General features: G+C 42.9%; 3 protein-coding genes across 4 annotated transcripts; all 3 read left to right on the top strand.

Moving 5' to 3' along the window:
* The first annotated feature begins 289 nt into the window (after positions 1–289).
* On the top strand, positions 290–2,118 carry wu:fj39g12 (uncharacterized protein LOC563937 homolog). The gene is made up of 3 exons (XM_017415477.3): positions 290–552; positions 1,168–1,320; positions 1,446–2,118. Exons 2-3 carry the CDS (start codon positions 1,222–1,224, stop codon positions 1,746–1,748), a joined length of 402 nt encoding a protein of 133 aa, XP_017270966.1. The 5' UTR covers positions 290–552; positions 1,168–1,221; the 3' UTR covers positions 1,749–2,118.
* A 3,796-nt stretch (positions 2,119–5,914) lies between these two features.
* gapdh (glyceraldehyde-3-phosphate dehydrogenase) lies at positions 5,915–10,480 on the top strand. 2 transcript variants are annotated; one of them, XM_017415441.3, is made up of 12 exons: positions 5,915–6,006; positions 6,401–6,446; positions 7,957–8,056; positions 8,222–8,328; positions 8,429–8,519; positions 8,613–8,728; positions 8,808–8,889; positions 8,981–9,132; positions 9,240–9,318; positions 9,777–9,860; positions 9,941–10,038; positions 10,119–10,480. In XM_017415441.3, exons 2-12 carry the CDS (start codon positions 6,424–6,426, stop codon positions 10,186–10,188), a joined length of 1,002 nt encoding a protein of 333 aa, XP_017270930.1. In that variant the 5' UTR covers positions 5,915–6,006; positions 6,401–6,423; the 3' UTR covers positions 10,189–10,480.
* Positions 10,481–11,747: 1,267 nt separating this feature from the next.
* Positions 11,748–25,340, top strand: iffo1b (intermediate filament family orphan 1b). The gene is made up of 9 exons (XM_037980517.1): positions 11,748–13,170; positions 16,894–16,954; positions 17,612–17,707; positions 18,495–18,635; positions 18,712–18,896; positions 18,986–19,112; positions 19,986–20,075; positions 20,282–20,412; positions 21,701–25,340. The coding sequence occupies exons 1-9, from the start codon at positions 12,215–12,217 to the stop codon at positions 21,798–21,800; spliced, it is 1,887 nt and encodes a 628-aa protein (XP_037836445.1). The 5' UTR covers positions 11,748–12,214; the 3' UTR covers positions 21,801–25,340.
* The last annotated feature ends 584 nt before the right edge of the window (positions 25,341–25,924 follow it).

Here is a 25,924-nt window from a genome sequence, read left to right as displayed (position 1 = left end):
TCATGTCGTGACCGGAACGCCTCGCGCTTTCCGGACGGCTACCTGAGAATTGGCGAGCCATGTTGAAGAGGTCCTTGCTGACCTTTGACCTTGGCTGGTGCAGCACACGCTGGCTCAAGTTTGGTTTGCAGAGTCCTCACCGCACACAGTCACCTTGGCAATGACAATCAGTCTCCCCGAGGCTATGACATCACTCCAAAGAAAGGAAGATGAGGAGGAGGAAGATGACAGTGTGGACAGTGGGTGGCGGGGCGGAGGGGAGGGGAGGGGGGCCACACACGCACGCATCTCTGGCTCTACAAAACCTCTGCAGCATCTCGCCTGATGCCCCAGCACTCAGCCTCAGACGCAAGAGGAAGACCCATCACCATCCTCCCAGTTCCATCAGAGCGAAAGCGAGGAGGAGGAGGAGGAGCCAGCCGAGTGAGAAACTGATGCTCCCAGCAGGTGCCAACAAGTGAGAGGAAGCTGAGAGACCGAGGGTGGAGATGAAGAGTCTGTGAGGAGAAGAAGAAGACAGAGCTTTGAGAGAGATCAGTCATCAACAAACAGGTGAGCTCGTTTTTAATTTTATATTTGTGTAAAAATTAATTTCACAGAATGCATGTTTTAACTTGACCTGTAAAGTGCATATTTTATTAAGGATAAAACTTTTCTGCTGTATTTTCTTTTCTTAAAAATGTATATGGATAAAATTCAAACAACCAAATCACCAGGAATTATTTAGAGAACTGGCTGACCTTTGCGTTAAACCTGACTAACTTCACACCAGTTTTATTCCTGAATGAAGTTTATTTTTCAGGACACTGTCATTCAGCTGTGATGATCGAAAATAAAATTCTTCAGCACTGATGACTGACTGTCAGCCACGTTTTCTGCAGAAATTTACATCGGCTGGAGTGCTTATTTTTGTCCACACTAAAACTTTATAACTGAAATCCTGATGAATGAATGGAACAATAAGTTGTTTTTGGTCAATTTGATTTATATGATATAGAATATCATCTTTGGCATCTGGCAAGAGTTAAATTACAATCTGTAAAAACACACATTACCAATTGATTATTGCTCATGCATTGTTCTTGTAATAATAATAAAAAAGGCTTAAGTTGTTCCACATGTTTATTCTTTAAAGCACTTTTTGTTTCTTGTCTGTGTTTCTCTCAGTGTTGGAATCTTTTCAGTCGTTTCCAGCTCCTCCCGCTCCTCGTCTCTTCTGCGATGCTGCGTCCCGTGCTGCTTTGTGCCGCTCTGCTCCTCCTGACTCCCTTTGAGGTCTCCGAGGCTCGCGCTCTGCATCCTTCTCCCGATGCTGCGCAGGTACTTCTGTGAGGGGGGGCAGATTGGTCCAGGAGCAGGGGAAGGACGATGAAATGTCCTCCTGATTGAATTATTCCTCCCTGACATATAAATTTTTGATCACTTTTTTCCCCTCCCCTGTCTAGTTTCTGGAGGAGTTTCTGGAGCGCCACAATGACCTCCTGACTCTGGATGACCTGGAGAACCTGTTGAACAGCGAGACGATGGAGGAGCAGTCCACCGTCTCCTCCTCTGGGGTCAAAGCGGCAGAGAACCCCAAATGGGGCGACGTCCAGACGCAGTCCGAGACCCCCTGGCTCCGGCTGCTGAGGGGCGCCCTGGCCAGTCAGAGGCGAGCAGAACCAGAGCGCTCACGGAGGGGCTGGAACAGAGGATGCTTTGGCTTGAAACTGGACCGGATCGGGTCCATGAGCGGACTTGGCTGTTAGTGGAGAGAGGAGGGGGGGGGAGTTGAGACTGATGGCATCCTTCAGCAACAGATAAAAAGATGTTTCCATGTAGTTTCTCTGTAGTTCGGTGTTAACTTGCAGTCTTGTTGTTGTGGTTTCAACCAGCGTAGATCAGGTTCTTCACACTTTATTCCAAACTGAATATTAGACCATGGTAGCCGTGTTTCCATCAAGTGATCATCCTGAGTGCAGTAAATGTAAAGATGTTCTGACATTTTGTGCTTTGGGGTTTCTGTGTAACAGCATCCATGACGGACGTGGATTTCCTCAGATGGTGGCACCTGTAATCCCCCTGCAGTTTCTTTTTATGTTCACTTATGATTTGCATGAATAAATGGATTTGACATTTGTGGCGGCTTGGTTGTTGCTCACAGAAATTCAATTCTTGCCCACGTGGTTCACTCCCTATTGACACCTGTCATCTCAATTTTCTCCTTCAAACTGGAGCTTCACGTCCTCGTGACATCTTTTTCAACTGGACGATTTATTGAGTGTTCTTGTAGCTGTTGGAAGAAGTTAACTCCTTCCCCCGTCATTCTGCAGCGCGGACCTGCTGCTTTCGGCCAGAACAGTTTATCACTCTGCCAGCACGGCGAAGATCCCGAGGGGGGAGGGGAGGGAAATAAATCTTTAAGTCTTGTGCAGGAAAATGGAAACGATTTCATGTTTGTCAGATGAGCCTATAGAGAACATGCATGCATAGAAATGACTCTGCAGGCAGGGGGGGGGGGGGGGGGGGGGGGGGGGGGGGGGGTTGACAGAATTCAAATAAATTTTACATCCTGAATGTTAAAATGTCCTTTTGGATTTTGAAACTGTAGGCAGCATAAAACAAACAGGCAGGCAGTGATATTTCAAATTTTTTCCACGCTTGCGGCCACAAAGTGACCAACCCAAACTTCACTGACTGAAAAATCCCTTTTATTTTAACATATATAAGGATATACAGAAAAAGTGGTCAAAATCTTAAAAAAAAAAAAAAAATTATATCCTATGCAGCTTTAATTTCTGCAGGTTTTATAGCACTAGTTTATGCTAAAAGGGTTTAACTGGTTTTATAAAAGTATTTCTGCAAAAAGACAACCAGCTTTTTATAGAAAATTGATTCAAGTTTGCTGCTGCTTCCTTTAAATCCCTCTAAAAGTTTTTATCAAGCTGAGATTAATAAAATGTAAAGTAAACTGTGTGTAAGGTAGGATGTGCGTTCCTTTTTATTGCAATTGCTTGTAGGTTTGTTTGTATATTTGTTTATATATATTGCAAATAAAAGCCCAGACTGGTTATGATTACAGTGGCTGAATATAAAGTTGCACATTTTGCAACGACCCCAGTTCAGAGACGACAGCCATAGGATGATCAGAGAGAGTCCTATAAAGTGAAAATTACAGCTACATGTGTAAGTTTGATCAGTATATCTGTTTTGGTAAAAAAAATAATGTAGTTTAGATAACTTTAAGGTTTCAGATCTTAATCTTGAAGTTCAAACTTGTTCCCACAATCAATATTCGTAAAGGTCGAGAGATGCTGAATTCAAATCTTTTTAAACATGATGACGGCTCAGACCTCGACCTAGAAAAAGGCTCAGTTTTTCTGTGATGTAGTTTTCTCAGTTTGCAGTTTAAGAAATGGGAGATAAGGGGAGGGAGACTAATAAAACGGGCTGAGGTGGTGAAGGATGGAAGGATTTAAAGAAGAACCAGACTAATGGTGCGTCGCTCCACATCAGCACCAATATGACCCTCATGATCCATTAACCTGCATTCACATCTCAGTCTGAAGCAAACTGAACACAGAATCTGTGGATTCATTAGATGAAATGTCCAAATTCTGCTTTGGCCTTGATGCTGATTCAGTGATGGAGAGTTTCCCATTAAAGCTTTTCAGATAAAAAATATAAAAGGTCTTGAAAGGTGAATTTTAAAGGTTTTGTCATTATTCTTGCAACTCCTAAACCAAATCCCAAGCAAGATAATCAATCTTAGAAAAGATGCTGGAAGCTGAAATCTAGTTGGCAGCTCAGACATTGTTGAATATAATTGATGAAATTTAAAAAACGCATCCAACAAAACTTAATTTGTCTTTTTTAGAGTTTAGGTTCTTTTCCAAAAACAAACACTTTGCTTATTTAAAAAAAGCACAGATAGAGACTTAAAATTAACGCTGGTTGATTAGTTTTTTTTACTCTTTTTTTCTGTTTTTAGTTATAGAAGTTTGGATTATTTTAGCCTCATACATTAAAATAAGCATTTGTGTGTTTTGTTGAACCAGTTTTGTTGTAAGTTTTCATGGAGTCACGTTTGTGTCTGCACGGCTCTGTTCTGATTACCTTTATGCTTCTGCTGCTCTTTGGTATCAACACAAGTTTTCCAAAAAGTCTTTTTCAAATTTCTGAATTTCCAGTGCTTCATGAGATATTTTGCTAACAGGCAGACCAACAAACAGGCAGACACAGTGGATTACATTATTTCCTGCCTTTCATGGTGGCAGACGGTAATTTTCCACAATTGTAAAGCTTTTTTCTTTGCGCTTTCAGGCAGATTTTATGCCATAAGAGACGGTTTCATGCCTTAACACAAGATGGCGCCTTGAGACTGTCTGTGCACAGCTGTTTGCTCTTTCACCGTGTTGCAACCTGGACTTTGTTCTGCTCTGGAGTTTTGAGTCGTGGTCACCTTTTTACGTGAACTCGAGGTTCTGCACACACCACAAAAGTCCAGGTTTTACTGTTTGTGCTCAGCTGCTGCTGCTTGGGTTGAAAAGTAAAAAAAAACAAAACCCAACAACTCTGAAATGGTTACAAAACGTCATTGAGTTACGCCATTTTATTTCTCTGCAAAGATTTCACAAACGCGTTTACTCTTGAGTTGAAACGGTCCTCGTTTAATCCGGGTGTTGTAATACAGAAAGGACATGCGATCCGTGTGAGGCAGCACTTATAGCACCGAGGATAACTCGGCCCGAGAATCTAATCTTAGCCTGACCTTTAATTCCCCTCAGCGACCTTAAGCTGTAAAGCAGCGACTGAGTCCGGCATGCAAGGCTGTGGTGATTCAGCTGTGCCAGGACCACTGGACAGCTGCCACCAAACCCACCAGAACTGCCTGGTTTTAATTCAGTTAAGTTTATTTATACAGCACCAAGTCTCGACAGAAGTCGTCTCAGGGCACTGTTAAAAAATTTCACTTACATTAAGAAAGCCGAATATGTGTAAAAGTTATCTATCTGAGGAAGCTAGCAGATTGGGGTGAAGCTTCACGTTGTCACTGTCGTCCTGAGCGGAACGTTGGCGACAGTGGAAAGGAAAGGCTCCCTTTTAACAGGTAGAAACCTCCAGCAGAACCAGAACCAGAGCCAGGCTCAGGACGGGCGGCCCGGGCGGAGCGACGGGTCTGCAGCCTGACAATCCACCAGGCTCATTCAGAGTCGATGTCTTATAATATCCTCTCGTGTCAACAATGCGAGAGTCAAAAATAGCCCTGGAAAAAGCAGCTGACACGGCTGAACCTCGTCGTGTTTTGTGTGCCGGGTAGAAAAGTGGAGGCATTTAATCTCTGAGCAGAAGCGTGACCCCCACCCCCACCCCCACCTCTCACACCTCTCACACCTCCACAGCAGCAAAACCTCAGTTCAGCTGAATAAATGGACTCAGACACGCTCTCCTGCACATGTCTCAGACATACCGAGCAGCCGAGCTTCAACTTTTGACTCCTGCGGAGGAAACGGAGCGGCAGGGGAAAGAATAGCAGCAACAGAGTCGGTTAAGCGAAGGGTCATGGTCTTTGGACATTAAATGTCACCGGCTGTAAGACAGAGATTTGATCCCCCCCACCCCCACCCCTCCATGTGACTGCATTCAGCGAGAAGGTCAACAGGCGACCCCTTCTCTTTTTCCACCCCACTTGAGGCCTTCAAGGATCTAAATCTAGACCTCTGAAAGTCAGAAGCGCCGAGACCCAATGATTTCAACTAAAAGCTCACGAGCTTCAGGCTCTAACCGAGCAGCAGTGCAGAGACAGGAAGGCAGAAGCTCCATTTAAAAGTGAGGCCTCAGGAGTTGGTCTGCATGACGACCTTGACGGGCAAAAAAAAAAAAAGGGAGGGGGGGGGCGTGGCAAGAAGGGGTGAGCATCAAGTGGGCGTGGCTTCATGCTCGGTCAATCATAAAAAGTCCCAGTTAAACTTTGCTCTCCTGCACTCACACCGGAGTCGCAGGACAGACCGAGTCGTCTCACAAACGGTAAAAAAAAGAAAGAAAGACATAAACTTTCAAACTATTAACATAATTTTAATCAGGAAGCTGCATGATTACCTTGATTTAAAACACCTGGGGACTGCATGCACCGCAAGAGCCTAATTTGACTTTTCAGGAAGTCATTAACATGAAATTAAAACTAAATTATCTAATTATTTAGCTTTGAATTGGAGTTTAGCACCTTTTGAGGCTATACACTTGAATTTTGTTGGTTTGTTTTCGTAGTTTTGCAGGTATTGTATCATTATAAGATTTGTATTGAAGTTTTTATTAGACCGGAAAAGTTATGAGAGAAGATCAAACGAGACTCCTCACAGCAAGGGAATATTAACATATGAAGTTAATCACAAACTAAATGACTGTTTATTTCTTATTCCAGAGGACTAGACCAACCCAGGCAAAATGGTGAAAGTCGGTATCAATGGGTAAGAAAACCTTTCCACGCCCTCGTGTTGGAAATTGAAGCCACACGCTTGACTTGAACACTTATTTGGTTTTATTCAGTCCACTCCTGACTCAGAACATCTCATCAGGTCAAACAATGAGAATTATAGTTTTAATAGTTGACCCTCCTCATCTCTAGCTGTTTGAACTAATCCTATAGGTGTCTGCAACATGTAGCAATGTGACCAAAGGAAGTTTGAGCAATCTGGATCAATTTGGCACCATTGAACAGAGCTTGAAAATACCTTTTAAGTCGACACCAAGGTCATCCTGATGGGACAAAAACTACAGGAGTTATTTGATTTTTAAGATTTGTAAATGAGCTCATTCAGCTCGCTCTAGAAAACTATCTGCTGACTTATAAAATCACTTGAAAGTTACAGTGAATGTAGAAAAGATCATAAAGAATGACTTGCTGAGTGAATAAAGGAGTGTTTTCCTTCCCGTATGCAAATTAAAGTGGTTTTTGTTGCTGATCGCAGGTAGATTCTCACATACCAGCATGTGTACAGAGAGATTTGACACAGACACAAAAGATAAGTTTTTGTTAGGGTTTCATGGAGTTGAAGTTATTTTATAAGCTGTTAAAAGATTATCTATATATAAATTTGTGGCTTTTAGCCTCTTGGACAATGCAGTTTTTTGGGGGGGGCGGTTGAAGTAAATCAGCCTAACCAAAATCTGAGTTCTGGCTGGTCCCAGTTCCCTTTATTTAAAATCCTTACATGGTGCCGTGTTGAATATTTGCTCTGAAAATCAGGATGAACTGCAGAGCGATCACGGTTTAGTTGCGACGCTGCACAGCAGCTGAAGCCACAAATGTTTTCTAATGGAGGACGTGCACAGATGCACGAGCTGGACTGTTATCCAACTGCATATGTTTATCTTGACCTTTGGCCCTCGGCTGATAGCGTGGAGGCTAGTAAATTTGACATCGGGGTCATTCAATAGGACCTTTTTTTTATTTTTCCTGCCGTTGGAAGCAAAGTTTAAAGCCTTCAGAAGCCAGTCTGTTTCTCTACGTGCTACACTTCCTGCTCTCTGCAGTGTGTGAGGTTGCGTCAGTCCCAGATTGTTTGGACCTGCGGTTAAAAATTAACTCTGCCCATTGATCAAACGGCGCGCTGCCGTCACAGGGGTTGCCACATTTGAGGTGCATTTCGACTTTCATCCCCAGAAAGGAGACTAAAAGCCCTGTGACACACCTCCCTCTGCCCCGCCTCCTGAACTCTGCCCTTTCTGTCTGCACTGTCCCCTGGGTGTTATCTGTATTCACACAAGGACTAAAAGCTAAACCCTTATCATAAACTGGATTCTTCTGAGGCTCAACTAAATGTCAAACTACAGCCTCATTTTAGCCCTTTTTATTTTAAGGATTTGCATCTGTATTTCACTGAAACCGTTTAGTTCTGTTGAACTGACTGCAGATTGATGTGATACCAGGTCGCCATCTAGTGGTCAGACTTAGAAATAAGACTGATTTCTCTTCAGATTTGGCCGCATTGGTCGTCTGGTGACCCGCGCTGCCATCCTCAGCAAGAAGGTGGAGATTGTGGCCATCAATGACCCATTCATCGACCTGGAGTACATGGTAACCATCAATAATTATGTATAATTTATTATATACATGAAATGACAACTTTGGAGTTGAACAGATGCACTTTATCTTGTTTCCATTTATTTATTTTTTATTTTTTGTTTCTGCCCAAGTTTTAACTGGAGTGCGTTGTAGTGAAAGTTCATCTCGTCTCTTTAGGTCTACATGTTCAAGTATGACTCCACTCACGGCCGTTTCCATGGAGAAGTCAAGGCTGAGGGAGACAAACTTGTCATTGATGGACACAAAATCAGCGTCTTCCATGAGTGAGTTCGCCTGCTGTCTAATGTGCGCACACTGAAGTTTGTTTTAAAAATGGAAAAACTCACCTCCCCCTTTTTTTTTTTTTTTCTTGTCATTTTGAAGGAGGGACCCAACTAACATCAAATGGGGTGAGGCTGGTGCCGAGTACGTCGTGGAGTCCACTGGCGTCTTCACCACCATCGAGAAGGCCTCTGTACGTGCACAGTCCTGTCTCAGACTCTCTCTGTATATGTGCAAAAAAAAAAAAGAGGCAGACTTAATATTCTGTTTTCAACCCAACTTGCAGGCTCACTTGAAGGGTGGTGCCAAGAGAGTCATCATCTCCGCCCCCAGCGCCGACGCTCCCATGTTCGTCATGGGCGTCAACCACGAGAAGTACGACAAATCCCTCCAGGTTGTCAGGTGAGGTTCAGGATTTTTAACATTTTAAGATGTAACATTTTTTGGAAGAGACATAAAAAACTTTACTTCCCTTTTATAGCAATGCCTCCTGCACAACCAACTGCCTGGCTCCCCTGGCTAAAGTCATCAATGATAACTTTGGCATCATTGAGGGCCTGATGGTGAGAACCGGCCCTCCGCCTGGCTAAAATCTCAACAAATGAAGCGTAAAACATTTTATTTTGTTAATTCTGCTCCTCCGTCGTCCATCAGAGCACAGTTCACGCCATCACTGCCACCCAGAAGACCGTGGACGGCCCCTCCGGTAAGCTGTGGAGGGACGGCCGCGGTGCCAGCCAGAATATCATCCCCGCCTCCACCGGTGCCGCCAAGGCTGTCGGCAAGGTCATCCCTGAGCTCAACGGGTCAGTACTCGAAACCCTTTCCATCATGTGTATAAATCCATTAAAATCATTTGCAGTGGCTGAGTCTTCTGTGGTAGGTTTGATTTTTAACTTGTTAAATTTTACAGCAAACTGACTGGAATGGCCTTCCGCGTCCCCACCCCCAACGTGTCTGTGGTTGACCTGACCGTCCGTCTGGAGAAACCAGTGAGTGGCATTTTCTGTATTTTATTTCTTTTAAAAAGGGAAAGACATGAGCTGTATTCTTTTGCTGTTTCTAATGAATGCAAAATCACTTGAGGGGAAAAATGTTCTTTGGAGTTTGTAGTCATGCTCCTTATCTGAGCTTCCCAACTTTATATTTAACTATTCAGCCTAGTTTTGAAATGCATATCCAATAGAATCAAACTGAATTTTTTTTTTTTCTTTGCATGGATATGCGTTTTGCACAAGAACGTGAGATCAAAATTTTATATGCAAACAAATTGACCCTCACATTGGACTTAATGTGTAAACCTTCAGATGATGGTAAAATACAAAGATTCTTTTCCTTATTTTGGTGCTTTTAATGGGGTTGGAAGAATAAAATGTCAAATTTATTGAAAATCAAAGCGGTTCAAACTTGGATTTTCACATTCTCTGATTGTAATTTCTTTTCTTTACAGGCCAAGTACGATGACATTAAGAAGGTTGTGAAAGCCGCTGCTGAAGGACCCATGAAGGGCATTCTGGGATACACCGAGCACCAGGTCCGCGCTCGCTTGGAGTTTCTCTGTGAATCTTCTTGTTGGGGGTTTCTTGTTAATGCGACTCTTTTGTTCTCCTGCAGGTCGTCTCCACAGACTTCAACGGCGACACCCACTCCTCAATCTTTGATGCTGGCGCTGGCATCGCTCTCAACGACCACTTTGTCAAGCTCGTTTCATGGTGCGCCTTCACCGTGGTTTTACTTTACTGTGTTCAACTCTAGAGATTCCTGCTGACTCTTTTTCTTTCTCTCTTCTAAGGTATGACAACGAGTTCGGCTACAGCAACCGTGTCTGCGACCTGATGGCCCACATGGCTTCCAAGGAGTAAACCAAGCAGCTGACTGAACGACACCCATATTCTCCTCGACATGGAGTCAGGAATGTACATTAAAGATGCATCATCTGACTCTGCCTGCTTCCATCAGATCGACCCCTCCATCATACGCCTGAGGAAACATCCCACATATAAAACGATTTAATTTTCTGACCAATTCTTTTTTTTTATTTGGTAAACTCCCTGTTCTGTTCTTGTGTTGGAGTAAAGGTGTGAACGTCGACCTGTCTGTAGTACTGAAGTGCTGCCGTCAGAGGTGGAATAAAGTCCTTTTGTTTGTGAGAAATGACAGTGTTATCTCCTCCCTTTTCACCACACAATGCTTCTGTATTAAGTGGCTCCACTGGGATTAATACTGATGATAAATGAACTATGACTCAGTTAGTTGTGCTAACAATGAAGACTTCACACTTCCTGCAGGATTAATGAAAGTTTTATTGCTCAGAACTTTGGAGGATATAAATTCAGTCATGTTTTTAAAATTTAATCTGATTCTTCAAGCTGCCATACTAAATCCAGTCCAAAACTGACTTTGGTTTAAGTTGCAAAGCTTTAAAGTGGTAGTTCAAATATTTTTAGAAGTGGGGTTCTGTTGGAAGATTCTGAACAATTAATATCTTACCCTGCAAGTTCTCTGAACTACATCAGTTTAGAGAAATTATTTCTGACCAATCTTTTTATTTTAATATTGTAGTACAGGTCTCACTCAGACTAACAGTTACTATCTCAAAATTCTGACTTTGAGTTCTGACTTATCATCTCTTATTAAATGCTAAGTCATAATTTTGATGTATCTTAACTGAGTTTATTCAGTAAGAATAATGCACATTTATAAATGGCACATACTTTAAAAATACTTGGACGACACAAAGATAAAACACTTTCCGTTGTGGGGGTAGATCAGTGGTTAGAGCACTTGTCCTCCAATGAGACAGCCGGAGGTTTGATTCCGCCAGGATGCCAGATGTCAAAGTGTCCCTGAGCGAGACGCTGAACCCCTGACTGCCTCTGATGTGCCCATCGGTGTATGAATGTGATCCAAAGCGCTCTGTAAAATGATTTATTCAGATTAGCTTTGCAGAGGGTAAATGATGATGTAAAGCGCTTTTAGTGGCCTTGTTGGGTAGAAAGGTGCCATATAGGTGCAATCTGTTTACCATTCCACTGCGGTCCAATGCATGATCAAATGACAAAATAGGGATAAAAACACAAAACAGAAAAATATATAATAAATATAAAAAGGCAATGTAAACAGCTCTGACAATATAAAGATTTATAAAACTGAATAACAAATGTCATTAAGACACGATAAAAGGATTCAGATAGCTGAGTAAAAGACTTTAGATTTAAAGATGTATTTAGCAGAAACTGACTGTATATTTCCTGTAGGGGGGTATCATTCTGTGCTTCAGCAAAGAAGGAACAATTAAAGAGAACCGGACAGATCATAATTGATCGGACCAATTAAGTCAAAAGTGTATTTTTCAATAATCACAGCGGTGGTGATGGCTTTCCATGATCATACACGGTCTGACTTTTAAACAGATATTTGATTCCCGGGGAAGTGGCAACAATAATCCCGAGCTGAAATCCTGGTGCTCCTCTCCTCGGGTGTTTACGGCAGGAGCTCCTCGGATCCCGCAGCTCCTCTTCCTGCCTGCGGTCTCCTGTCTGAGCCGGGACCTCACAGACGCTGGATTTCCCTCCTGTCCATTCAGCCTCTGCGTCTGGGTTTTTGTTTGTTTTCTTCCCTCATCTCGTCACGTTTGTTTTGCCAGACATTGAAACATCGCGGAGTGTTTGTTTGTTTTTTTTGTGCACCGTCAGGGATAAGCGAGCCATCAGTCGACGTTAAGACTTCTGGGCTTTAAGGACGAGGTTTTTATATTTAAACTCTTATATAAGCGGCTCAAACCCTGGCGTTTCGCGCGCACCTCCCTCTTGCAGGGTTTGCAGTGAAAGTGTGGTTTGTTTAAATCTTATATTCTGCTGTAGGAAGACGCACTGCCTGTCCGTGTTCATGCCAGATCTGCAGCGCTTCAGTTTTAAGTACCATAGCATGAATCCTTTGTTGGGGGCCAACACGCATCTCCAGCAGCACCCGCAGCAGAGCCAAGGACACCCGGACTCCCCCTCAGGACTCCTGCCCGAAGCCGTGTTCGGTGGCCCGGACCCGTCCCTCCTCCTGCTGGCTGAGCAGCATCCCGGCCCGGGGCCCGAGCAGACCTCACCTTTCCTCCACCACACCCACGGCAGCCCCTTCCAGCACCGCGCAGCCGTGCCGCACCCCCCCGCCGCCATGGCCCTCAGGAACGACCTGGGCTCCAACATCAGCGTCCTGAAGACCCTCAACCTGAGGTTCAGGTGCTTCCTGGCCAAGGTGCACGAGCTGGAGCGCAGGAACAAGATCTTGGAGAAGCAGCTGCAGCAGGCCCTGGACGCCAACAAGGCCTGCCCGGGTGGGTGCTGCGAGAACAGGTCCAACACCCAGGAGGCAGGGGTCCAGACCGGATTTGTTGGGACCATCCCGCTCAGACCGGGCTCCCTTCCCTTCCACAACACCAACAACTCCGCCAGGAGGCCCACCACTCTGTTCACGCCACCTCTCACCGCGTCCTTCGCACCAGCATCTTCTGACAGCTCCAGCTCGACCCAAACAAACCCGGTCATCACCATCAGCCAGCCCTCCCCCTGCGTGGACTCTCCCGGGTCTGGCTCCAATAGAACCACCCAAAACAGCAGCACGGGCCCAGGCAACTCCACCAACCCTCCACCACGCTTCCTGCCGGGGACCATCTGGTCGTACAACCACACCCGCAAGCTTGGAGCCGGTGCTGAGCGCCTGACCAGCCCCGGGGTGTCCTGGATGCACCCGGATGGAGTTGGGGTCCAGATTGACACCATCACCCCTGAGATCAGAGCCCTGTACAACGTGCTGGCTAAAGTGAAGAGGGAGAGAGATGAGTATAAACGCAGGTAAATGGACCGAAACCTGTTTATTTCACACCTTTTAACAGTCTTTCTGTGGAGCACCGGTGTTTGGTCAAAGTGGGTTTAAAGGAGCTGCAGATCAGCTGTTTCCTGCAGGAGCAGAGTCAGCGAAAACACCCCACCTCTCAGTCCTGCAGCTTGGTCTGCAGTCGCTTCATGTCTGACCACAGAGACAGGTGCTGATACCACAAATACACAGAGAAAAAAAAAACAAAAAAAAAACAAGGACATGAGAGGAGCTAAATATAAATTAGAATGACATTCAGTTCATCAAAAGGGCCGTGTAAAAGCCAGGTGGCGGCACGAATACGAAGCTCAGAATGCACCAGAGTTTCAGAAATCTAGAGTCAGATGTTGCTTAGTTTGAATCATTCCTGTCGTGCAGATCAGAACAGCAATAGATAAATGTGTTTGGTCTGGGCCATGTTTTTTTGGGGGGGTCATTGTTTGGTTCAAATCCAGCATTTCTGTGTTTTCATGCGGCTCAGATCTGGTAAACGGGATCAGACCGGCCTTCATTCTTTACTGGATGTGGGTCAGATCTGGGCCACGGCAGTTTTTATTATCAGGGATGATGTCATGTTCTGGGAAGTCCTCAGACAAAAAGTAATTAAAGCTGCCTTTCACTTTTTTAAAATCTGAAATGCATTAAAGATGCACACTGCAAATGATACACTACAAAAAAAGGTTTTTCCTGAGCTATCTCAAATGGTGCAGTCTGAAAGAGTTTACTCCAGTTTTCCAGGTATGTACTGATGTAAAATTCCGAAATGCAGATACGCACTCAGTGTAAACAAAGCACTCAGCAGCGGAATCCACTAAAAAAACCACGTCGATGCTGGAGTCATGTGGTTGACCCACATTGGGTTGGTCTGTGTAGGGAAACAAACATGGTGGAATTGGACGTTTAGATGGAAATGTCCGCGTGAATCTGCTGCTGATCGCTAAAGAAAAGAGAAAGAAAGAGGAAGACAGCTGTTAAAAAATAAATATCGGGGATATTTATTCAGGGCGGTGAATTTTGTGTAAGTTTATTGCCTCAAACTAACCTTTCTTCTTATCTGCATACTTTACAAAACAAATCTGAGTAAATACATATCAGTACATCAGAATCAGGACGTTGACGATGTTTCCTGTTTTCAGTCACTTCGGCTGTTTCCGTAGGTAAACAAACACAGCTGTTCACAAATTTAAGGACAAACTACACAGATATGAGAATAAAAGTGCAGATTTTCTGTATTTATTCTGATTTTTGAGTAGCTTTTAATCTCCATTTTAAGAAGACGGGTGTCTGTGTGTGCAGAGTTGGTTACATCTTTAAACTCTCGCTCTGCGTTATGAATATGGACGCCGTCCAACAGCCACTTGTTATCTTGTCTGAGTGACCTTCAGCAGGCCTCGTGTTCCCGCACATTCATCGCTGCATTCCCTCATGTTAGGTCCAAATGAGCAGCTCTGAATTCTTCACACAGCAGATTCGGACCACATTATAGTGGCTTCTTTGTGGATGAGGCGGAGGGACGACTCCAGCAGCTCAAGAATGTCAGACAGCTTTCTTTGCACATGAAGAGCTTGAATTAGCCGTGTCCAGCTGAAATATGGGGGGATTGTTAATCTCAGAACTCCACCTGAATGTGCTCTCAGTGTTTCGTCAAGCTGGGATCTTTCTGTCGGTGTTGTTTTGCTCTCAGACAATAGAAGCAGTGTTGTTTGTCGCTGCGCTTGCAGGGAGTTTTGTAATCGCCTGCGTGTTCTTGTTTGTGTTCGTTTTTCTGTCTGTTAGCTAAATATCTTACGAACCACTGGATGGATTTTAACAAAACTCAGAAAATAAACTCTGAACACACATCTACAACTGAGTAACCTTTGGAGTAGTCCCAATTCAAGATGTCCGCCACAGCTGGTCCACCTTAGCAGACAGAAAATGGCTACAACTTAGTCAACTTTGCAGATATTGAGCTAAAATTTGGCAGCTGAGAGTCTTCTCCATCACACACTACAGTCTCCAACAGATCTTTGTTTAAAACTTTCACATTGATTGTTGGAGCCAGTCCTGTCTGTCTGTTAGCAAAATATCTCATGAACCATAGGAGGAACTTTAATGAAACTCATATGAAGTAATAACTGGACGTAGATCTACAGACGATTACGTTTTTGAGCCAACCTGATTTACAGCTAATCAACCTTAGCAAACGTAAAAAAATGGCTACAACATAGTCAGTCTTAGAGATATTGAACTAAGATTTGGTGTGGTAGTAGCTGAGACTCCTCTCCGTTACGTACTCTGAGCACTAACACATCACACGAGGTCTGTTATAAACCCTGACGTGCAGGGTGGTGGGCGATATGCAGTAATTCCTGTTTTAATTCAAAGACAACATTTTTGTTTTCCTATTTTTTTTCCACCTTTACTCTCTTTCCGTTGGTGCCCCCCACTCTCTCCATCTCAGTAAACCTGACACCACCACCACCATCACCACCCAACTTCCTCCCCTTTGCTCACATTTCTTCCATTGCGCAGCATCCTCCTCTCTTCACTCCCCACTGTATCTGCAATGCAGCATGCACTGCAAGCTGTGACTGCTGGAAGGGGGAGTGTGTGTGTGTCTGTTTGGGGGGGGGGGGCAGCTTGCAGAATGGAGCACTGCTTAACTTTGTGCCTCTCACTGATTAAAAAAAAAAGCAAGAAAAAAACAAACGTCCCCCTGCCTCATGACTCAGTTTCTTTCAGATTTACTATCCCCGAGGGGCTCGGTGCTCTGCAGCATTCTGCATTTCAAACAGCCTTCGACCAGGATGCAACGCGTGGATTCCCCCCCACACGACATGTGCAGTGTGAAGTCTGTGCTCGGGCTTTTAAACATGTTCAGGTTCAGCAGCTTTGGTTGGGGAGACAGTCATGTAAGCAGCTGCATCGCAGGAGGATGCACATGACCACGAAGTCAGGAAGTCGCTCACCGGTGCAACTTTAATCCACTTTTATGATTCAGTCTTTGTGTTACTCTTTTAATCTCTTTTCACCTGTGAAGTTAAGTGCTTTGCAGGGTAAATTTGTGTAAATTGGGTGTAAAATTTGTTCAGCTTTATGTTGCTAGGAGATAATATAGTTGGATTTTGTTAAAGCTGCAAAGCAGGTATACAATCCAACCCAAAAAAGACAAAATTAGGACTTCAGGGAAAATGGAAAATATGGTTTTGACTCATCAGTTTCACTTCATTTGTAAAGACACATCAATGCTCAGATTTCAGACCTTTTTACTATTTCCCAACACTTAAAATACATTTGTTATTTTGACTCACTCCTGCTGCAAACCCGACTAAAGGTTGTGCTTTAAAAATAATTCTCGACTCGTTCTCTGTTGGATCGGGACTGCAGACAGTCCCTGCACCTGTCACCTGTACAGAAAGTGGTTTGAAATGGGATGGAAAACTAAATGTATGGCCCTGAAAACTATTTTATTATGAAGGCATCTTCTGTCACTGCTGCCATCTCAGAAGTGTGGAAAAAAAAAGAGGGAAGCCATTTTTGCAGTTAATAAAGTTGATTAGGTGTGGCGGCCATCTCGAATTGGATTGACTTAAAAAGTGAATCGGTGGTAGCTGTACATCCAGTAATTACTTTCCAGTGAGAGACTTTTAAAGTCCTGTTTGTTCTTTGTATTTAATGAACACTAAAACCGTAAACATGCACTGATCTGTGTCTCTTAGATGGGAGGAAGAGTACACCATGAGGATGGATCTGCAGCAGAAGATCGCAGACCTACAAGAGGTAATATTATGATACATTGTTTTCTTTTTTTAGGAAGAAGAAGCAAAATTAAAAAGTGTAAATGACGGTGCTTTGTAATGAAGTTCTGTTATAATAATTATACAAAACAGATTACTCTTGAGCTGTTTGATGAGCGGCGAGCATCGCTCTTCGTAGGCACTGATAAGATCTTTTATGTTTCCTGTAGCTCTGCTTGAAAAATAACGTTCGGATTTATAAGAATTGTGGCTGTTTTTGTCCTCGTGCCGCCACTGAACTCTCACCAGTTAAATAATTTGCCTTGTTTTTATTGAAAGGTGAATATTCCATAGAAATGTACATCACAGAGCATCAGAACTGCCATATCTGCACTTCCTGCAGCCGTGTTTCATGTCGTACTCGCACTTCTTTTATGGTTTCCTATATCTGCATATGTATGCTGGCTTTTCTTAAAAGGCTCACGTGCAGCGCTGCCAGGAATCTACACCTGACCTCATTGAGGTGGCGGCACTACATTGCTTGGAGTAGAAAAACCACCACTAGAGAGTGAGAAGCTCATGACCCAGTGTGGCAGGATGTTCAAATATATCAGCAGGAAATCAAGAACGTCAAAACCCCCTGACTGGAAGGACGTCTGTGTGGGTTTGAGTGTTTGACAGGTGTTCTCTCTGTCTGCAGGACCTGCAGGAGAGTGAAGGCTGTCAGGACGAGCTGGCGCTCCGGGTGCAGCAGCTGAAGGCGGAGCTGGTCCTCTTCAAAGGCCTCATGAGCAATGTGAGCAAACGCAGCTCAAACAGTCGGGCACTAATCACACACACGCCTCTGGCTGATAAAAGAACAGACTGTTTCTAACCACAACATTTCCATAGAGACGGTCCTGTGATTTTATCATAATTATTAGTGCCGCTGCTGAACGGCGAAAGGATTCTGTTTGTGTGTTCATATGTCTGTCTGTTAGCAGAATGTGTGATGAACTACTGGGGATATTTTAATGAAAGTTAATGAAAGTATTTGGCGGATAAGCATCTACAACCTATTCAAGATGGCTGCCTCCACCAACTTACCTTTAGAAAACAAAAATGGCTACACCTCAGTCAGTTTTACAGATATTGACTTGAAATTTGGCATGGTAATAGCTGAGATTCATCCCTTACATATTCTGATTGCTTACAGATTGCACAAACTCTGTAATTTCTCATTATTAGATCTAAAACTCTGGCATGAAAGACGTTTATAATTATTGGGACTTCTAGACCTTTAACTCTTATTTATCTAATTGACATCACATTTTATTAAAACCTTTAATACAAATTTTAAAATAAACTGAACAAATAAGCAATGAATATCAGCACATCATCCAAAACTTCAGGCTTTAGTAATGATTCTTTTTTTTTTTACAAAATAAACTCTGACGTTTCTCCTCCAAACTATTATTTTACCTTGTGAAAGTTAGATCACGTTAGTACTCTGTATAGGAACATCAAAAAGTGTTTTTTAAGATTTTGGAATATTCAGATCCGGTTATTAAATTTTCCTTTTTTTCTGCTTTTCTCTTCTGAAGAATTTGTCCGAGTTGGACAGTAAAATCCAGGAGAAAGCCATGAAAGTGGACATGGACATCTGCCGCAGGATCGATATCACCGCTCGCCTGTGTGATGTGGCCCAGCAGAGAAACTGTGAGGATGTGATCCAGATGTACCAGGTACCAGACGAAAAGTCTAAATTCCGATTGCGTTTGTCTGATCGTGTGAACTTGACCTTGTTAAATGCTCGCACAGGTTCCAAACAACCAGCCGTCTCTGAGTCTCCGGCGGAAACAAACCCCTCTGTCCTTCAACGGGAGCGAGTGCGACGAACCCGTCAGCACCTCGGAGAGCGACGCAGGCGTGGCGAAGGAGGAGGAGCGCTTCGGCTCGTCGGCCAATCAGATCAACGAGGAGATGCAGAGGATGCTGACCCAGCTGTGAGGCCTCCCCTTATTAAATGTCCTGCTTCTGGTGGTTATTTCATGCATGTGTGCCTATGCGTGTGTGCGTTTTATTCTCATCGCAGGCGGGAGTGTGAGTTTGAGGACGACTGCGACAGTCTGGCCTGGGAGGAGACTGAAGAGACGCTGCTTCTTTGGGAGGACTTCCCAGGATGCACCCTGCCTCCAGATCCCAGCCACCCACCAGGAGAGGTACAGACAGAAGTTACTCAAGTTACTTTTAAGGTTCAGTATGATTATAACACACTAACTCAGATTTATGATCTGTCACTTCACCTGAAACTCTTAACAGTGCAAAATAACAAAAAAATAAATACTAAGACAAAAAGTGATATAATAATGTTTGTAAAGCTTACTCTACTGCTCATACAGGTTTAGAAACTTAATGATGTAGCATTGTTTCAGACAGGTTAGTAAAATTTGAATTATTTCATTTCAGCTGTTAGACGTTGTGGTTTAGATGTGTGTGTAGAAGAAGAGGGGACAGTCTGTTTGCCAACCTTGCCACTTGTTCCTGCTGGATTTGCAGCAGGAGCTTCTGGAGCGTTTTATAGACAACAGAGAGGAGAGGAGGACGGGTCATTAGAGAGGTGGTGAGGGTCTTTATAATGATGGAAACAGCTCCTCAGATTCAAGAATGGAGGGGAAATGACAGAAACTTCTGCTGTCTGGTTAAACAACGTCTCGCCTCAATATCAAAAACACAAAAGCACCAGTTTGTTTTTCCTGTCTCCCTGACTGTTTTTGTGTCTTATTCAGTAGTTTCTCTCTGCAGTGGGAACATTTCAGGACTGCAAACTGACTCCAGTTACCTGCACCGGTGTACATTTTGTTTGTTTCCTATAAATGCCTGCAGGTATTTGTTTTCATTCGTCGGCCGCTTGAGTTTTCTCCAGTCTGTTGTCCTTTTGATGGGAACGGCTGCGTTAGTCTCTGAAATCTGAGCTGAGGACAGCATCAAACAAGCTGCGGTCGGACAGATGAGGGAGAGCACCTGTTATATTTACCGCTAAGTTTTACCACAGCTCGCCACACGTTCTAAAGAATATCCTCTGTGTGTTTCAGGAGGACTGTCTGGAAAAGGTGATTAATGACACTGAGTGTTTGTTCAAATCCCGGGAGAAGGAATATCAAGAGACCATTGACCAGATCGAGGTCAGACTCATTTTATAAGCTTTTAATTAAACAACACACCTGCTCAAACTGAGTGTTTCCACTTTTCTTTCATTTCCATTGAGATATTTGAAGCCCCGTATTGAAACAGTTCGCTAACGAACGAGCTTCAATGGAAGCAACACTGAACCGTAATGACCTGCGTGTGTTTTTTTTGTGAATTTAAACATCTGGAATACGTTTTGCAGCTGGAGCTGGCCACAGCCAAGAGCGACATGAACCGACACCTGCACGAGTACATGGAGATGTGCTCCATGAAGAGAGGCCTGGATGTTCAGATGGAGACCTGCAGGAGGCTCATCACACAGAGTGGAGACAGGTACACACACACACACACACACACACACACCGGCTCATCTTTACACTTCATTTACTTATTGTTTGCTAACTTTGTAACAGTTTTTCACAGATGTGTTTAATTTTATGTTTAAAGTATTTATAAGAAGACTAATCGAATACCGTACTTTCCGCACTGGATTATAAGAGGCACTGTCAATAAATGTTCCATTTTTGAACTTTTGTCATATATAAAGAAAGAAAGATCCACTGATGTCACACCACTGAGTGTGTGAAATTTGACCCATCCCCTGAGGGAGCGGTGACACGCTCAGGAATCATTTGGTGATCTAACCCCCCCCAATTCCAACCCTTAATACTGAGTGTTAAGCAGGGTGGCAATGGGTCCCATTTTTAGTCTTTGGTATGACCCGGCTGGGGATTGAACCCACAACCTCCCAGTTTCAGGGTGGACACTCTACCACTGAGCTGGTGGAGCGCACTGGACTATAAGACGCATCCTTGGGCACGTGCACCTCCCAATTTTTGTAACTTCACCACGCTCCATTCAAAATGGGGGATTTCGGTGCTTGAGCGGAGCTGGTTCACCTGTATTAGCATTTATATGATCCCTCTGTGAGAGATCACAAAGATAATCAGACGGTTCAAAACTCACTGAAGGATGCTGCACTGACGTAAGTAGAAACGCCTCCACCGCTCGCTCAGGAGCCCTGTGATTATAACTGAGCCTTAATGCTGCAAGCGGTGCGGCTTTGTAGTTTAACCAAAGTCGGGATGTTTTCTAAGTCTGGTTCAAGAACAACTTGATGACATTTCTTCTGCGTGTCAGGGTGTATATGATAGAAAGATGACAGTGAGGCTGCTTGTGCTGTTCTTTCGTTGACCCAGTTTCGATAGGAACAGAAACCACCTAAATATAAAGAATATAAAGAACAATGTTTTACGGATCCTCCGACCGATCCTTACAGGTGAACATTTATCCTTTATCCAAGACTTTAAAAAGCCAAGAATCCTGTTAAATTGCTTGAATAAAAAATAAATCTGTGTTTTAGGTGTTAGCATTTAGTCATGCTGATGATGTGACTTATTGGCATTCTCTTGTTTGTGGACAACTAAATAAAAATATTAACAATATCTTCCTTTTGACACCAATTCCTTTTTGCTAAACCACGTTTTTCAACACAGACTATCACAAGAAGTTCAGAACTGAAGTATTTTATGTTCTGTTATAAGAAACAAACCTAAACGTAGCTCAACACCACTCATCGTCACATTTTTCCTGCATATTTTTCTGCTTCTGTTCCTTGTAGTAACCCTGCAGCGCCTGGGTCTGCAGACGAGAGCGACCAGAGAGAAACCGACAGGTCTTCAGCTTCTCCACCTTCGTCCTCGAGCTCCGGGAGATCTTGACACATCTCCATCCAGCCGCTGAAAGGAGGCTGCGATCAAGTGACGTCTGCGGCGTCCAGCTACAGTGCAACGCAATGTACACACCCGTAACTACAGCAACTCCACATTTACATATTTACTCACCGAGCCATATCATTTATTGTTGTCGTGTCTGTGCAGATCAGCCTGGGAAAACTCAGCATGTGGAAAAAGTACATCTAGTGATGAGATGAGGAGGTGAAAATTCAGGAAGGTTAAGATCCTAAACTGATTCTAAGCAGCGAGGCAACAGGCAAACAGAATAATTCATTTACAATACATCAGACATTTAATTCAGAATAACACGAGCATCTCAAGGTCATCTGTAATCTGCTGTAAGGTCACTAGAATCACTGCAAAGTTAATTTCTCATGTATTTCCAAATGTTTTTTTTGTCTATAAACAAAAAAACCTCCAAAATTAGAATTAAATCACAAGTCTAATTTATAACCATATATGTTTTATTTAACATGTTCTACAAAAAGATAAATATAAAATGATACAAAAACAACCTGCCTCCTCCGTGCTGCCAGCGACTTCTGCTTTGATACTGAAAACTGTAATCGACAGCTCTGTCCAGTCTTCTTTAAAAGCTGTGAACCGACTCACTTCCTAATCGCCCCCTGTAAGGTTAAGGAGCTCCCGTTTGCTGTGCAGTTGCGCTGCGTTAACTTGCAGCATCGTTGTAAGTTGCATGTCAAAGGCATTGTTGAAGAACTTCTGCTCACAGAGAAATCCAAGCCTTGAATCTTGAATCCATTTCATTTGATGACACAGGAGGTTAAAAAAGTTGAAGTTAGCTAAGGGCTAGTCTGAGCCTTAAAACAGCTCCAGTCTAAAATATTTCAGAGTGATTCATTCGAATGCTCTTTCATGAGCTTTTACGCCTCTGTCAGTTTTGGATTCAACTGCTCTTTTAGCAAAATCATAAAGAGATTCCTCCTGGAAGTGTGCCAGATTGCACCGGAGGTGCTCCAGCTAGCTGCCATGGCCACAATTTCCATGTAATTTGAAGTTGATGGAGGTGTACAGGTTTATAAAGTAACATCTGCACGAAACCTTTCTTTTCCATTCCATGAAGATACTTCAGTTCCATTTTTACTCAGGAAAACTTCCCTGAATCGTCTGCAGCTCATCTAAAATCGGCTGCTAAGTTTCTGACTGTGGGTCCTCCTGGCGTTCCAATGTTCCACCTTTCCTGATCGCTTTGCATCGGCTTCCTGCTCAGCGCAGGACTCAGTTCAAGGTTCTGGTCTGGACTTTTAAAGCTCTGCATGGTGATTCACCTTTGTACCTCTCTGAACTTTCATCTCACCACCGGGACCCTGAAGTCAGCCGTTCAAAGACTCTTATCTAAGTAAATGGATTTATTTTTAAAAAACAGCTGAAAACTCATCTTTTTAGACCAGCATTTTATTTAATCTACTTTCATCTGATTGTATTTTAGCTTATTTTATTACTTTCATTCTTATTTTACCTTGATTTAGGATGTGAAGCACCTGGTGATTTTTATCTTGAAATGCGCTATTTAAATAGAATTTACGTACTTAATTCGAGATTGGAGTTGTTTTAAGATGGTAGCAGTCCACTCTGACCTTGGCCCCGCCCAGACTAGCAGTTAGCTCACTAGTCCTGTCAGAAATAAACTCTTTTTCTCTAAACTCAGTCCTTTCAAGAAGCTTTCTACAACAGGTAAGATCCTAATTGTTCATAACTTTTTTCACAGAAGATCTGGACTATTTATTTCCATTGATCTCTTGAAAAACAGGTCCAACAGATAATGCAGCTTTAGCAGCAAAGCAGTGAAAAGCAACCAGAAGCATCCCCAGTTTTTGTAATTTTTTCAACTTGATGAACATTTTGGACAGACTGTCCTTCTGTAAGATCAGCAGATTCAGAGAAAAACGAACAGATTTTAGACGTAAAGTCCGAACGCCGCAGCGATGATTCTGAAAACCGAACTGCAGACCTGATTTCCCTGACACCGGTGTGTCTTGTTTGAGCTGTTGATAACTGGTTTTATTGCAGCTTACTGTAGCTTAGAGCCAGTAGGTTGTTGAAGCAGAGCTGCATGGTTGAGCCGAACCTCGTTAAGAATAGCAATTAAAAAATAAATAAATAAATAATGGAAGTTAGCCACTGAGTGCCAAAGTAGATTGTGACTCAACAGAAAAATAGTTGATTAAAAAAAGACTAATTCTATTGGTGGAAGCTGTTTCCCCAAGGTGCTTGATGTAAATAACTATTTTTGAGCGTTTGCACATAGAAAGGAAGCAAAAACGTATGAATCATATGAAACAATCAACACTGTTGCTTGTGAAACGGAAGATGTCGTCACTCTGGAACTGGAAATAAAGAGCTATATTTCCTCTTATTTAACATGTTTCAGGTGAACATATGACACATACCTCATGTTTAATTTATGGGTTTCTTCTTTTTTCTGGGCGCATTTTATCACAGCTTTATAACAGGGCTGCAGGAAATCTTATTCTGGCAGAGAGCTGATAAACACGCCGCTGTCAGACACCGTTTCCACGAGTAGTCCTGCTTTTAATTTCTTCAGTAAAAAGGTGACATTTTGTAATTCTCACTTCGGTGCTTCAGTTTCAATAAAAGTAGAGAAGACGGGTTTCAGCTGGTGCGTGTGAGGGGGCTGGAATCATATGCTTTGAGTTTTTCTGCCGTTTGAACAGAAAAAAAACCCAGATGTTAGAAATGTGTTGTGTGAGACATGAAGGAAAAATCAGTTTTTCATTGTTTTCCTATCATCCACCGAGTGAGTTTCTTCGTATGCATGTGCCAGTGTGTGTCTGAGTGTTACTTCTGAGTATTTTTAAAAAGACTTTTACTGCGACAGATGGTCGACATTACAGAGATACAAAAACAGAAAATTACAAATTTTGTTTCCAGCAGTTATAAGGTGACATATTAGACTGAACGTGGTCGCCTATAAATAAATAACTCAAATAATAGTGGAGTGATTTTTCCATTGGTGATCTTTCTGTATGAGTCTGTGCGTGGTTGCAGAGTAAAGTCTGTTTAAAAATACCTTCAGAAAAATGAACCTGTGAAATAATGCTTTAGCAAAATGACTATGACGGCTGTGAAATGATAATGAAATATAGCTTTGAAAATATACTTGTGTTTAAAGACTGCAAAAGAAGACCGTTAACAGTCACACACCTGAAATAAGAAAGTTTTAATTCAGACACAAAAATCAGATTAATCTGGTTAGCCTTTAAATTATATTGTGGCAGATAAAAATGTTTTTTAACTAAAGAAAAATTCTTACAGTCTGACTCTTATGTTTAAACAAAATTTCTGTCATAACAACAATTTGACAATACAGAAACTTCAAGTGTGTGACTTTGTGTCAAGATAAAGGAATTTTGGCTTAAAAGCTTCCCTGCAGAGCTACAGTATGTAACATGTAAAGAGAGACTGATTGAATAAAGGATGCAACTGAGCAACAGCAACGTGATTATTTATTGATTGGTTATTAAACCGTAACAACTGTGTTGATATTTAAGGATCTTCTTTTTCTTTCAGCGGTTCTCTTTTCATTTGTCTCCACAGCGAGTCCTCCTCCTCCATCTAACTCTGTCCTCTGTGTCCTCACTCCAACTCTCTCCATGTCCTCTCTAACTGCATCCATTTATCTCCTCTTTGTCTCTAACATCCTTCTACCAATATACCCACTGTCCCTCCTCTGCACATGTTCAAACCATCTCAGTCTGGCCTCTCTAACTTTATCAACCTGTGCTGGACCTCTGATTCCTAATCCTGTCCATCCTCTTCCCTCCCAAGGAGAACCTCAACATCTTCACCTGTTCTGTCTCCTGTCTTTTTGTCTCCAAACCGTCCAGCATGGCTGCTCTCACCACTGTCCTGTAAACCTTTCCTTCGACCTTTGCTGCCACCATTTTGTCACAGAGCACTCCACAAACTTTGATATTTAAGGGTCTTCACACTCAGAAATGAATGAAAAAACCCCCACAAATGCAGAAACATTTGTTGTAAAAGAAGCATCTTCGATCAAAAACGTAACCCCAGATATTCAACACTAAATTTTCTGGTAGTAAGAAGAGCTTGCATTCGTTAGGTTA

Source organism: Kryptolebias marmoratus, linkage group LG16 (assembly GCF_001649575.2).
Source record: "Kryptolebias marmoratus isolate JLee-2015 linkage group LG16, ASM164957v2, whole genome shotgun sequence".
Taxonomy (NCBI): Eukaryota; Metazoa; Chordata; class Actinopteri; order Cyprinodontiformes; family Rivulidae; genus Kryptolebias; species Kryptolebias marmoratus.
This window is presented reverse-complemented; position numbering and strand designations above follow the sequence as displayed.